General features: G+C 37.5%; 1 protein-coding gene across 16 annotated transcripts in view; it reads left to right on the top strand.

Moving 5' to 3' along the window:
• rap1gapa (RAP1 GTPase activating protein a) overlaps window positions 1-14090 on the top strand; it is a 121726-nt gene that overhangs the window by 39324 nt on the left and 68312 nt on the right. For 15 of the 16 annotated variants that reach the window (XM_048177252.1, XM_048177256.1, XM_048177242.1 and 12 more), the window contains one exon: window positions 2873-2908. Coding sequence is in view for 13 of the 16 variants with exons in the window: in XM_048177242.1 (XP_048033199.1) it covers window positions 2873-2908 (36 nt within the window). In the remaining 3 variants the exon portion in view is untranslated. Of the gene's footprint in view, window positions 1-2872; window positions 2909-4792; window positions 6011-14090 lie in introns of those variants that run through there. The other variant, XM_048177239.1, reaches the window with a different exon arrangement.

Raw genomic sequence — 14090 nt, 5'->3', positions numbered from 1 at the left:
ACTGTTTAACCCAACCGCTGGGTTAAAACAACCCAATTGCTGGGTTTGTCCATTTTCAACCCAACTTGGGTTGTTTTTAACCCAGCATTTTTTAGAGTGTACCAGCAAAAAAAAAAAAAAAAAAAAAAAAACAGCTACTGAGTTCATAAGTCGCTCAAGGCATTGTTGAGAATATTTGTGCACACTTGAAAGAACTTAGAGTATTATACCCAAAAATGAAAACATAAAAACTGAAATGTACATTTTTCGCTGAAAATCTTGCCCTCCACTGTAGGTTTTGAATAAAATATGGTCATTTGTGACTCATTACATCTATTTGAATGTCATTGGTTCTTTGATATCTCATCATGACCAATCATCACTCATGTCAGACCCTATGCTTACCGCCAAACTTTGGGGTTGAAATTAATACTTTTATTCAGCAAGGACATATTATTAAATGGATCAAAATGGACAGTAAATACATTTATAATGTCATAAAAGATTTCTATTTCCAATAAATGCTCTTCTTTTTTCAAGTTTTCAACATTGATAATGATATAAGGAATGTTTGTTGAGCACCAAAATAGCATATTAGAATGATTTCTGAAGGATCATGTGACACTGAAGACTGGAGTAATGATGCTGAAAATTCAGCTTTGCAATCATAAATCGAAAACAGTCATTAAAAAACCTTACTGACCCAAAACTTTTGAACAATAGTATAAATTTAAGGGGATAAGGGGAAGATGCAAAGCCATTGTATTGCTTCAGATGATTAGAAATATATATATATATATATATATATATATATATATATATATATATATATAGTTGTACATGTTATATGTTGTGTATGTTTTATATATTATATGAGAGCAACATGAAAAGCATCCATTTTGCAAATTTTCCATTTAGACCCATACAGGGTTGGAACGATATGAGTAATGATCTTTTAACTAGTTTTAGTGAAGTGTGAACCAAAGGCGCATACTTTAGGGCTTTGTGCCTAAAGGCAAAAGAGACTTGAGCCAAGGTCTTCACTGTACTTTGGGTCACCTACATTCAATGGAAAAATTTAGACAGCCTAATGTGTTTCAGTTTGACTGAGGGTTAACCTACTGAATTGTTATTAGTGTTCATTTTTGTTCTGACAACGAAACTGTGAAACAAAGCCTCTCTTTAACTGAGTGAAGGATCTTTTATCAGACTTCTCAAATGACTTGGATTAAGGAAGCCATCTTTTGTCTTCCTTTGTAATACACAAACAATATGAGACAAAAAAACAAGTGATGAGTCAGAGTGAAGCTGTAAATGAAATAAAGCTGCGTGACACTGTTAGTGTGAGACTCTTTCTCCTTAGCAAAAGGCTGTGCTGTTTTTAGGCCTCCTTGCATCATGAGAACTGCAACTACGATCTTGTGACTGACTGTTATATTCATTATGAATAGTAAACAAATACAGATTTGTTCCACATTATCATTTCCAGCATTATCAGTGTTAGCATTTTCAATGCTAGTCAACACATTCACAGCCCCACATTCACAGAGAGAGTGTACTGCCTGTGAAATAAAAAAGGAAACAATGACCTCCTCTTTTGAAACCACACACTGCCTCCGCTTTGTCAATAGCATCAAACATGTATGGACTTGAGGTGAGGATATACTATAAATAAGCAGGGAATTTAGTTTTTTTATTTTAGCACTGTACCTCTGTGGAAACGTTCTTTGATGTACTTGACTCTGGGTGCCACTAAAGTGGTCAGCGTTTAACATCAGCTGTCTTATTTGAAATGAGAGGCTGTCAGAGGACAATCAACATCTGTGACATCGATTGTCCTCTTGTCTATTATGAGGAGGTGAGGCAGGATAGAAAATTCAAAGTCCATTGCTGTCAACAAAACACACACTGCGGTAATGCTTTCAGTCCATTTACATTCTGTTAGTGCTTTAGTGTCTAAGAGCAACAACCCTGCATCTATTTCTGGCTCTGGGTCAGGAATACTTCAGATGTTAGCTGGTATAGTATGAATCCTGATAGTATGCAGCCTAATCCATGACAGAGAGGTTTCTGGAAAGATGGATTGCCATAAAGCTGTGGATTCTACCGCCTGTCTGACTAAATGGGGGGATGTGCACTTAAAGTAAACACACTGGAAATATGAGAGTATCTAAACAGCAGCAGGGGAAACATGTAGAGAACAACTGAACTTCTTTTTTTTTTTTTTTTTCACAATTGTTTTTTATAGTTTACTATTTCAATTTATTTCCCATGTGTCGTACAGTTTATGATGGAAAGCAGTTTTAATCTTGTGTTGCTGAAATGCATGTAAGAAGTACAGGTTTACACTATAATTCAGTTGTCAAGCGAGTGTTGCATCACAACACCATCTGCTGGTGGCCAGGATCATGTCTGAGTCAACAGATTTTTCATTTATATATGGCAAAAAGTAATTTATTCAAATATTAACATCTGTTTCAGTCACTGCTGACTGTTTTTCATGTAATTTTTTATAGTATTGATTGCTTTCAAATGTTGACTGAGGAGAAATCGGTCCACTTTAGAAACAAATCACTACAAAATTATTTATTTAAAAAAATAAAACAACATATGCTGTTTTATTCTGCATGGGAATGGTCACCCCCAAAGATGGCTGGCAAATTAAGAGCATATGTTTTCGGATACAGTATAAATACATCATATTCATAGGTGATGAATATGCCTATAAATAGGGTAAGGTAAATTTTTTTCCCAACTAAAAACTAAATCCAACATAAACATCTGTGATGCCAGGACAGTAGTTTGGTAATTCAGACCACCGGCTGTACTATGTTGAGAGAGCACAGGTGCAAGAAATTGAGTTTTTAACTAAAATTGTCTTTTGTCCTTTCAGAGTTGACAAGACATTTTCCAGAGCCAGAAGTTTGTGGTAAGTACTGTCTTTTTCATTTAACTCAGCCATAGCCTGTTCAGCCGTTCCAGAAACCACAAGCTTTTATGCTGTTTTGCTCAAGGGTATCAGTCTGGACACAGTTACAGAGGAAAGACAATTTCTGTCTGCTGTAAGTGACTTGGAAGAAAACCATCCAAAGGCTCTTTACTGTTGTAGCTGCTTTTCCCTTTGTAATACCATTTAGATTTTTTATTTACCTTATTACCAATTTAATGCTGCTTGTTGAAATAACCCTTCTGGTTACTGTTGCAGGGTTGTGCACCATTCACAATTGAATTTAGAATGCATTTTAAATTTTAATTCAGTTCCTGAGTTTGAATTAAGTTAATTTAGTCAAACTTCATACAGAATTGCTTTACAATTTCAAACATTAATTGAAATTCAAAGGGATTCATATAGCTCCAATTTGTTCTTAACATTTTTCAAAATTCAAAACGTTTGAACATTTGTAGACCTGATGGATGGATGGATGGATGGATGGATGGATGGATGGATGGATGGACAAACAGAGGTGGGTGGATGGATGGATGGATGGACAGATAGATGGATAGGCAGACAGATGATAGATGTACTGTATACATGGATGGATGGATGGATGGATGGATGGATGGATGGATGAGTGGATGGATGGAGGGATTGATTGACGGACAGACAGACTGACAGACCTACAGATAGATATAAATGGATGGATGGATAGACAAACAGGTAGATAGATGGATGGATGGACAGATAGATGGCTAGGCAGACAGATGAATAGATGTACTGTTTACATAGACAGATGGACAGATAGATGTATGGATGGATGGATGGATGGATGATAAATGGATGGATGGATGGATAGACAAACTGGTAGACGGATGGATGGACAGATAGATGGATAGACAGAGACGGATAGATGTACTGTATACATGGATGGATGGATGGATGGATGGACAGATGGACAGAGAGAGGAATAGATGATAAATGGATGGATAGACAAACAGATAGATGGATAGACAGAAAGATGGATGGATGGATGGACAGACAAACAGACTGACAGACTGATGGATAGATATAAATGGATGGATGGCTGGATAGATAGACAAACAAGTAGATAGATGGATGGATGGACAGATAGATGGATAGGCAGACAGATGAATAGATGTACTGTATACATAGACAGATGGACAGATAGATGTATGTATGGATGGACAGACAGACGATAAACGGATGGATGGATAGACAAACAGGTAGATGGATGGATGGACAGATAGATGGATAGACAGACAGATGGGTAGATGTACTGTATACATGGATGGATGGATGGACAAACAGAAATATGGATGGATGGACGGATAGATAGATAGATAGATAGATAGATAGATAGATAGATAGATAGATAGATAGATAGATAGATGGATAGGCAGACAGATGAATAGATGTATTGTATACATTGACAGATGGACAGATGGGTGGATGGATGGACAGACGGATAGATGATAAATGGATGGATGGATAGACAAACAAACAGGTAGATGGATGGATGGACAGATAGATGGATAGACAGAGATGGATAGATGTACTGTATACATAGATGGATGGATGGATGGATGGATGGATGGATGGATGGACAGATGGACAGACAGGGGAATGGATGATAAATGGATGGATAGACAAACAGAGATGGATAGACAGAAAGATGGATGGATGGATGGACGGATAGATAGATGGATAGGCAGACAGATGAATAGATGTACTGTACACAGACAGATGGACAGATAAATATATAGATGGATGGATGGACAGACAGATAGATGATTGATTGAGAGATGGATAGAAGGATGGATAGATACATAGATAGACAGTTAGACAGATGGATAGATGATAGATTGATAGACAGACAGACAAATTGATAGATAGATAAGACAGATGGATTGATAGACAGATAGATGGATAGATTCTAATTCCAACTGATGAGATAAAACGGAGTAAGTTCTAAAATTCAAACCTGTTGGTTTTAACTCAGTATCTTAAATGACAAGACATGTAGGTTTGTTTGACTCTGCTCAGGGAATACCCCAAAGCTGTACAGAGGGAAGACAGACAGATGAAGTGTTTTTGATGCAGGCAGTGGTTTTGGGATGAGAAGAGTCCGGAGCGCAGAGGACACGCTGCAGCCTTGTTGCCACAGCGACGGCAGACAGCTCTGCAGTGTTGGCAGGACAGAGTCGCTGAGGCACACATGCGACACTCTCACGCCCCTGTCTGTGTGAGTGAGAATGTGTGTGTGTGTGTGCTGGCAGGCCGTGTGTAAAGGCCTGCTCAGGATGCCAGGTGCAGATGGACAGCAGCCTGAAGGTCAGTCCTAACGAACCCATGGGATAAACTAGATTCCCGGCTCCGACGGCATCCGTCCCTCCACGTGTAACCTCAGGACCGGCCTGCGTCAGTCTCCGTCTCTCTAGCAGACAGCTTGCAGGACGAGAGAATTAACGCGTCCATCCTTCCTCACCGTTCTCTTCTGAAGGCACAGAGCAGTTGAGGACAACTTGAGGATAGATCTTCAGACTTATGGCACTGACTTTTGATGGTGATCGCAGCATCACGCTTTAGTGGCTTTATGATGGGATTTGACAGTCAGTCTATTGCTGGAGTTGCGGTTTGTTTTTTGGAGCTTGTGCAAACAGGATGCAAAACGTGTTATCTGTCATCAACTAATCTACGAATATAGTAAGGTTGAGAACTCACAAGTATAGAAAATGTATCCTAAGGTGATAACGTTATTATTCTAATGAATGTATACTGTATATAGAGGTAATAATTCCTCAAGAAGATATGCAAATGTAGGTACGATACATATTTTAAGTCTATGAATAAGTCTGGGAGGAAGAAGACACTTAAAGGAAGAAGACTCATTAGCTTGTCAGAGCAAGACAGGATTTGACTATTCTGTGATCCAGAAATAGGCCCTAATCCCATCTATAGGCCCTTTGCAATTGACTGCCTGAGACCTTCAATAAGGAAGACAGATCTCAATTATCCTGACAGATCCACAATGCCTTGCTCTCCCTTTCGAATCAGGAGGCTGAAAAAGTTCTGGTGAGTTTGAATTCGGAAGAGTCTTTCAATGGCTGATCTGAATATGAAAAGAATGTAAATCTTTCACCAGCGCTGCAGCGAGTGTTTGTTTAGTGGTCATTACGTGTGGATTGTGCTCTTGGACGTGGCATACATTAGCATGAATGGATTTAGATTGGTTTGCTTAATGAATGCACCTTGCTTTGCGTCACAAAGCAACCTGTGTGCAGATCCAGCAGGAATGCTTCAATATTCTGCAATGATGCTGCATTAGAGGAATGGTGCTGCCTACTGTGTGTCAATCAAGACACTTTTATCTGTTGATAAGGCATCTTTATCTCCTTGCCTCTTTCACTTGCACTTTCTCTATCTCTCACATTCAGACTTTTTCTCTCTCTTTGTTACATATGTGCAATCTAGGTCACTGTCATTATGTGCATATAACAGCATTAGCTTTAGGTCTTGGGGTAAAGACGGCATGAAATTGCCTGACTAGCTGTGTTTATGTATTTCGTATTGAAATTAAGTTTGGCCGGGAAATATTGAAGGGATTCTCTCTTTAAAGGTGCCCAAGAATGCTTTTTCACAAGATGTAATATAAGTCCAAGGTGTCCCCTGAATGTGTCTGTGAAGTTTCAGCTCAAAATACCCCATAGATTTTTTTAAATACATTTTTTTAACTGCCTATTTTGGGGCATCATTAACTATGCACTGATTTTTTCAGCGCGCCGCCCCTTTAATTCGCGTGATCCCTGCCACACGAGCTCTCGATTATATTACAGCACATTTACAAAGTTCACACAGCTAATATAACCCTCAAATGGATCTTTACAAGATGTTCGTCATGCATGCTGTATGCATGCTTCGAATTATGTGAGTAAAGTATTTATTTTGATGTTTATATTTGATTCTCTATGAGTTTGAGGCTATATGCTCCGTGGCTAACGGCTAATGCTACACTGTTGGAGAGATTTATAAAGAATGAAGTTGTGTTTATGAATTATACAGACTGCAAGTGTTTAAAAATGAAAATAGCGATGGCTCTTGTCTCCGTGAATTCGGTAAGAAACGATGGTAACTTTGACCACATTTAACAGTACATTAGCAACATGCTAACGAAACATTTAGAGAGACAATTTACAAATATCACTAAAAATATCATGCTATCATGGATCATGTCAGTTATTATTGCTCCATCTGCCATTTTCGCTGTTGTTCTTGCTTACCTAGTCTGTTGATTTGTCTGTGCAGATCCAAACGTTACTGGCTGCCCTTGTCTAATGCCTTTCATAATGTTGGGAACATGGGCTGGCATATGCAAATATTGGGGCGTACACCCCGACTGTTACATGTTACGTAAGATTTACATAAGAAAGAGAAAGCAATGGAGTTTGAAACTCAATGTATGTCTTTTCCATGTACTGAACTCTTGTTATTCAACTATGCCAAGGTAAATTCAAATTTTGAATCTAGGGCACCTTTAAAAAAATAGCTAGTTGTCTTTAGCTTGTCACAGCTATGAACTTTGATACTTGCTAGTCCCTCCGTTATAGGGAGGGACATTCTCAGTAGGTATGCTCATTTCAGATTCTGAAAGTTCTGATTATATGAACCCCTAAACATTGCAATCTGATTAAGATGTTCATTTACATATGAATTACATGTATTCTAAAAAAAAAAAACTTAAGTGCATGCAGAGTACCCCAGATGCCACGTTCAGAATAGGAGAAAGCCACCACAAGAATGTCACCAGAACTACTGAAAGTATAATTGTCATTTTTGCCTTGAAGACATAGAGCCTATCTTAAAAGAAAGCTGTGTCAGAAGACACTTTTTAGCAAATATTTAGCAAATATTAAGTTTTGATCGTCGTTCTGATTTTAAACTGATTATTTGGGTGCATGTAAACATAGCTGTTGTAGACAGTATCTGATTGGATGAAAATCTAAGTAGTGCAGGATGAGTCATCATTATTTTGGGTTTGTTTCCCAGAAGAAAAAGAATATAAATAACTGTTTTTGTCAACTAGAGGTAAAATCTTTTCTGTAATTGAAATAAAGCTGAAATAAAATATAAAAATTTGTTTAAATTTTTTTTTTTAATTTAAACTTAAAAGTAAAACTTAAATGAAAATTTTGTCTTTGTAACTTACTGTAATAAATTAAAAACTGTTGACACTCTTTTTTGAGAATAGATGTGAAAATGTACTCCAAACTCAAATGATTGTAATTCAATATTGCTTTGGAATATAGACCTAAGTTTGATCTTGTTTTAAATAAGATACTCAGCAGATTATTGCTGATGTAAAAAAAAAAAAATTTAAAGTATGAAATTTATGAAAATTTTAATTTACTGTAAATCAAATATACCGTACTAAACATTTTTATTTTATATAAAATGTATATTTTGAAAAATAATTTTTACTCTAAAATTCCGATAAAATTTACGAAGCACTGCACAACATGCAAGGAAAAAAAGTAAATTGTGTGCACGATTTACTAATTTGTTCCCTCATTTTACTAAATCGTGCGCACGATTTACTATTTTGTTCCCTTAAAGGTTCTCTAAGCGATCCTGGGTGGAGTAACTTCCTGTTGACGTTCGAAGTGTTGTCAAACAAAACAGAGGCTAGCTAGACCCTCCCTCCACCTCCTCCTCCCCTCCCCTCCGTGCTTCCTGAAACAGTCATGAACGCGCATTTAAAATCATTCTTGTCGGTTATTGGCTGGAGCGTGTTTATTATGATTCGTGGTCCAGGCTGCACCAGTTTGTTTTTATTGCCATTTTTGGAGCTTGTGGCGACTACAGAGACCGCGTTTTTTTACAGTGTGTTCAGGGGACAGGCAGCTAGCAGATAGTGAGGAGATGTTTGCTGTATGTGACAAAAAATGTTTTGGCCTAAAAACGCGTGACATCACTTAGAGGACCTTTAATTTGCTAAATCGTGCGCCCAATATTTTTTTTTTCCTGCATGTCATGTGCGAGGCTCCATAAAAATCAAAGTCTTACCAAGTTGTGTTCCACATTTGAAGTTGATATCACAAAAATGGAAGTTCCTATGAGATTTTGTTTTGGCGTTGTACCAAAAATATCCACCGGGTGTCACCCACATTCCATTGAAAGTTTTTATTTAGATGCATTTTCCTATAACAAATTAATACATTTCTGTCCAAATATCATATCTATCACAAAACAGTAGCAAAATATAGAACCTTGTGATGCAGACCTTTCCAACGATACGTGTTTTGTCAAGATTAGAAAGTGTTTTAATTATAAAATAGTTTAAAAAAAATTTGTAATATGAAACCTGACACCGCCCACTACCGTTTCCATGGTAAAGCAATGTGAAATTTCAAAAAGGTTTTCACAGGATGAATTTTGAGTTTGTAAGCTTTTGAATGATTTATGATGATTACTAAAATATGTGATATGAAAAAGGCTATAAATAAAAAGGACGGTGACAGTTAAGTGGTTAAAGTATTAAAATGATTAAAAATGAAATAAAAATAAATGAAAGCTAATAGAAATAGTTTTTAAAATCTAATAAATATGACAAAAGCACCTAAAAAAATGACTTGTTATTAAAATTTTGTGGTGAATTGTCCCTTTATGTTTGATGCTGGGTTCCCTGCTAGCATCAGACTCCAAACCTTCTCTTTCTCCCTCATATAAATGAATACTCCAGCTGCATGTTTTGCAACTCTGTACCATACTGTCTTCCCCTTCACAAACAGCATCCCAGCCTAATACCAGACCAGCGCTAAATCCAGAAGCACTTAGCAAACAATACGGCACTCAGATTTCAGGCTGCTGGTCCTACACTATATCTAACCCCATCTCAGGTCAGCTAAACCCATTCAAGGTCCAGAGAGACTCACCTGTCTTCCAGTAGCGGACATGATACACACGCTGTATATTTTTCCCATTAACTCAGTGGACTTTAGCAACTTGCTTTTATTAATCTCCGAATGACCTGCAGCTATGAGAAGGCGGCTGACATTCTGAGGGGACGTTTGAAAGCAATCAAGTGTCTTTCCTGTTGGCCTTTTTTACTTCCCTAACATCAAAGAGACATCCCTGGCTTTGATAAAGTATCTCTGAAAAAAGTGCGGAAATATGTCATGTCAGTATGGAATGACGGTTGTTCATTTTACTCTTCTTTCATCACAAAGTGCAGGTGTCACAGTGAGGAAAGACACATTTCCGCTTGAAGTCGTAGTCGATCTTTTGCTCTGGAAGTATGCTGCCATCTTTTCCAATTTCACTTTATATAATTGATCATGTTTGTTTTAATCAATGTAGAACCAAGTTCTGTCTGGCATTATTAAATGAGACAGAGATGTATGAGGACTATCTTACAATAATACAGGGCACACAGTGTCCCCTTGTCCCAGACAGCCCACTGGGAAACAGGTTGTGTCTGACGAGATCGATCGAGTAGAGAGATGTCCACCAATGCAAACAGCCACACACAATCATACATACACATGCGAGGATTGTTTTTGCTATACTGTGTTATTTATTTAGCACTGTGCAATTTTGGTGCATTCAAGTCCTCCTGGGAATTTCGTGTTTACAAGCAAGTTGACCTGTGCGTTCAGATCACTTTGGTCGAAGTAAGATGGTGATATACATTTTCTACAAAACATACATGAAGATTTTTTAACTCTACTTCCACTTCTTCTAATAAAAAATGTGCATCGGGTGTATTTTTGCTTTGTTTTATAGTTCAGTTTATGAAGATGCTGTAAACTGAATTGTTATATATTCTGTCGTAATTGTACAATACTATCATATTTTGTACATGCAACTTAGCTAGCTTTATTGTGAACAAAAAATTTATTAATTTCAACAAATTAATCGTTAATACAGACACTTCATCCACTGCGTCCATTGACACACTCCCCAATCAGAAACTCGAGGCTCAAAGTCAATCCTGTTTCCACACTCATAATTACAACTTTGTTCAACTCGTGTACACGATCATTCGGACATGAACGCACCATTAGATGGTAGGAACTACTTCTGATTCCGATTTTGATGTTTATTTAATATTAATGATGGCTGTAATTGTGCATTTTACCTCAAAAATCACAAAACACTTTCAAGAAAAACATTTGACATTTAATAAATAGCATCAGTAGTGATGTACCGGTAATAGAGTACCTCAGGGATGACGTGTTTTTGTAGGCCAACCCGGAAGTTAGCAGCGCACGGGTTCCCTCGACTGAAAGCCTATTCATTTTTCCCATAGACTTTTGGAAAATCACAGAAAGTAAGCTCTGTGTTTAACAAAGGGTTATGACACTTACACGTTTTGTCTATCAAGATAAATCTTTACAAGTTAAAACAACATTTATACATTTTGAAGCCTAAATAAAGTATATCAAATATCAGATATCAAAAAATATCAGAAATCAAAAGCTAACAGTAGGCTATAAACAGACTACAACATACCATGGTCGCGGATCAGTGTCGTCACCACCAAACTTCCTCAAACTGTATTTAAAAAATAACTTTATTTAAAAACATGCTTGCTGATTATGATCTGCGCTGTGTATGAATACTTATACACTTTTTCATGAGAAATGCTGTCCAAATGTTCCGTTTTTAATGATGACGTCTAAAGTCCCCGCCAAAGGAAGTAGTCCCTTTTAGCAACTTGTTAGCAACCGCCGTTTTTAAGACACAATAAAGGTTTAAAAAAATCACAAGTGGGTTATAACTGGTGTGTTTTATGTCATAGATCAAAACGTGAAAATATTTAGAGGCTTTGTTAACCACAAACCTTATTTCAGGCGATTTAGCAAAAACCCATTCAAAATACCCATAGACTTCAGGGCGTTGGAACCGGAAGCCCTAAAATGCTAACTCGCTTCCGGGTTTTGCCTACAAAAATGCGTCATCCCTGAGGTACTCTATTGATTTTATAATTTAACTTTATCTGCCCTCTAATGGTGTTGTAGATTGTGCATCTACTCATCTCTTTTGTCACTCAGGTCAAAGTTGTTACTTAGTGGAAATAGTGGTACTTTTTATATTTGTTGTTCATATTTTGGATTTTGACAGCCCAATAATATACATTAAGGTTTGTAAAAGATCAGCTTGGACATTTCGCTAAATCTCCTTTTGTGTTCCATAGAACCAAAACCATACAGGTTTAGATTTACATAGACAGAATTTTCATATTTGAGTGAACTAACCCTTCTGTTCCTCTAAATAAGTCTTGGAGAAAGCAAGTGATGCTCTTGAGATGTTTTGCAATCTTTCTCACTCAGACTCCGTGAGCTGCCACGGTTCATAGTTATAGAGCAAAGAAGTGGGCTTTGTGCTAGTTTAGGACTATATTTGTTTAGTTTTTCACAGTTCGCATGCAGAAGAACCGTGTACAGGTGAGTCTGCTTGATCTCTTACACCCCTGTTTCTGTGTGTGCATTTATTTGAATCTTTTGGCTAGAGTTTCAAGGAGAAGGGAGGAGAGAGCTGTCAAACTTAATCAGCCCAGACTGTCTCTGTGTGTCTCTTACATGCAACTGTCTGACTAAATATAGCAGCAATGTGACAAGCTAGTCCTTGATTCTCTGAGACAACATTTATAAATGGAAACCCATCGAAATCAGACAGTACACAAATGCGTATTAAAAACAACCTGACGCTTCCATGGCAGGTCAAGATGCGCAGAAATATGCACTCTTCTGGTGTATTAAAAAGCTTTTTTATTGATGAATACACCTTGATGATACCTTGAAGTCCTTTTATTAATCACTTCAGTTAGGCAATTAAGGGTGCGTTCACACTTGTCATGTTTGGTTCGATTAAAACGAACCCTGGTGCGATTGCTCGGATAGTGCGGTTCATTTGAACATATGTGAACGCTGCCATCCGAACCCTGGTGCGCACCAAACAAGCGGACCGAGACCGCTGAAAAGATGGGTCTCGGTCCGCTTCCAAACGAACTCTGGTGCGGTTCGAATGATATATGAACGCAACACGGACCAAAGACATGTAAACGAACCAAAAACAGGAAGACGAGACCCAAGGACAGAATCCTCACGCATGTCGTTTTTTCTTGTCATAGCCGCGAGTTTGCCCATGACAGGCATCAGACGCGCGTCTCCACGCAGCAGATTGTTTGTGTGTTGTGACGGATGGATTCCCGACGCTGTTTTGACTACTTTACACATTTTATAAGCTCTTCACAAGTTGGCCAAAAGACCATCATATGCAGGCGCATTTACCTCAGCACACAGCATTGTTTTGGATGTTCGGTAAGTTCCGTCTCAAAATAGGCAATACGTCATAAAATCCGACCAATCACGTTGTGAATGTATCCCTGTGCCTTAACGTTCGGTATCTTTTGGTTCGGTGATAAAATTGCCAATCTGAACGCTAATCGGACCAAGACAAATGTTTTTTTTTTTTCTTCTTTGGTCCGGACCAAATGAACCAAACGAACCGAACTACAAGTGTGAACGCACCCTAAAATGTTCTTGTAAACATGCATGTTTAATCTGTGTCTCTGTTATGCATAATGAGAATCTGTGTATAATGACTGTTATCAGATTTTCAGAGAGGCTCTTTAACAAAGAGAAGATAAGTCATCATTCTTCTTTTTGTGGCATAGTTGACAGTTTTCTTTATAGTAGCAAGGGAGCTTTAGAGTAACAGTAAAAGAAAGGGATGCATGAACACTTGCATGCGTCATAAAAAGGTGAATATGCAATGTTGTCACAGTTTGAGGCAGAAGATTCATTGACTCACATTTTTGGGTCACAATTATTTTGTTGAAAAAAAAGGAATGACAATTAAATTTATGGGAAGCATTAGTGAAGACCCACAGTCAGCATTTCTCCAAACTCCTTCAACATTTTTACAGGAAATAACTCCAATAGAGAGCTTTTTGCTCTACTTCCACTAGATAAGGTGTCATATTATCCCATAAGATTCTTTGTAAAAAAAAAAAAGAAAAAAAGAAAGAAAAAAAAAAAAAAACATGAAGATATATAGATACACATTCACATTGCTCTTTTTTTGCTTTTTCAGCTCACACTGAGATCTCTATAAAGAAATAGATAAAGTCATGTGAAATGATGATGGCCTG

This window comes from Megalobrama amblycephala, linkage group LG24 (assembly GCF_018812025.1).
Source record: "Megalobrama amblycephala isolate DHTTF-2021 linkage group LG24, ASM1881202v1, whole genome shotgun sequence".
NCBI classification, from domain to species: domain Eukaryota; kingdom Metazoa; phylum Chordata; class Actinopteri; order Cypriniformes; family Xenocyprididae; genus Megalobrama; species Megalobrama amblycephala.
This window is presented reverse-complemented; position numbering and strand designations above follow the sequence as displayed.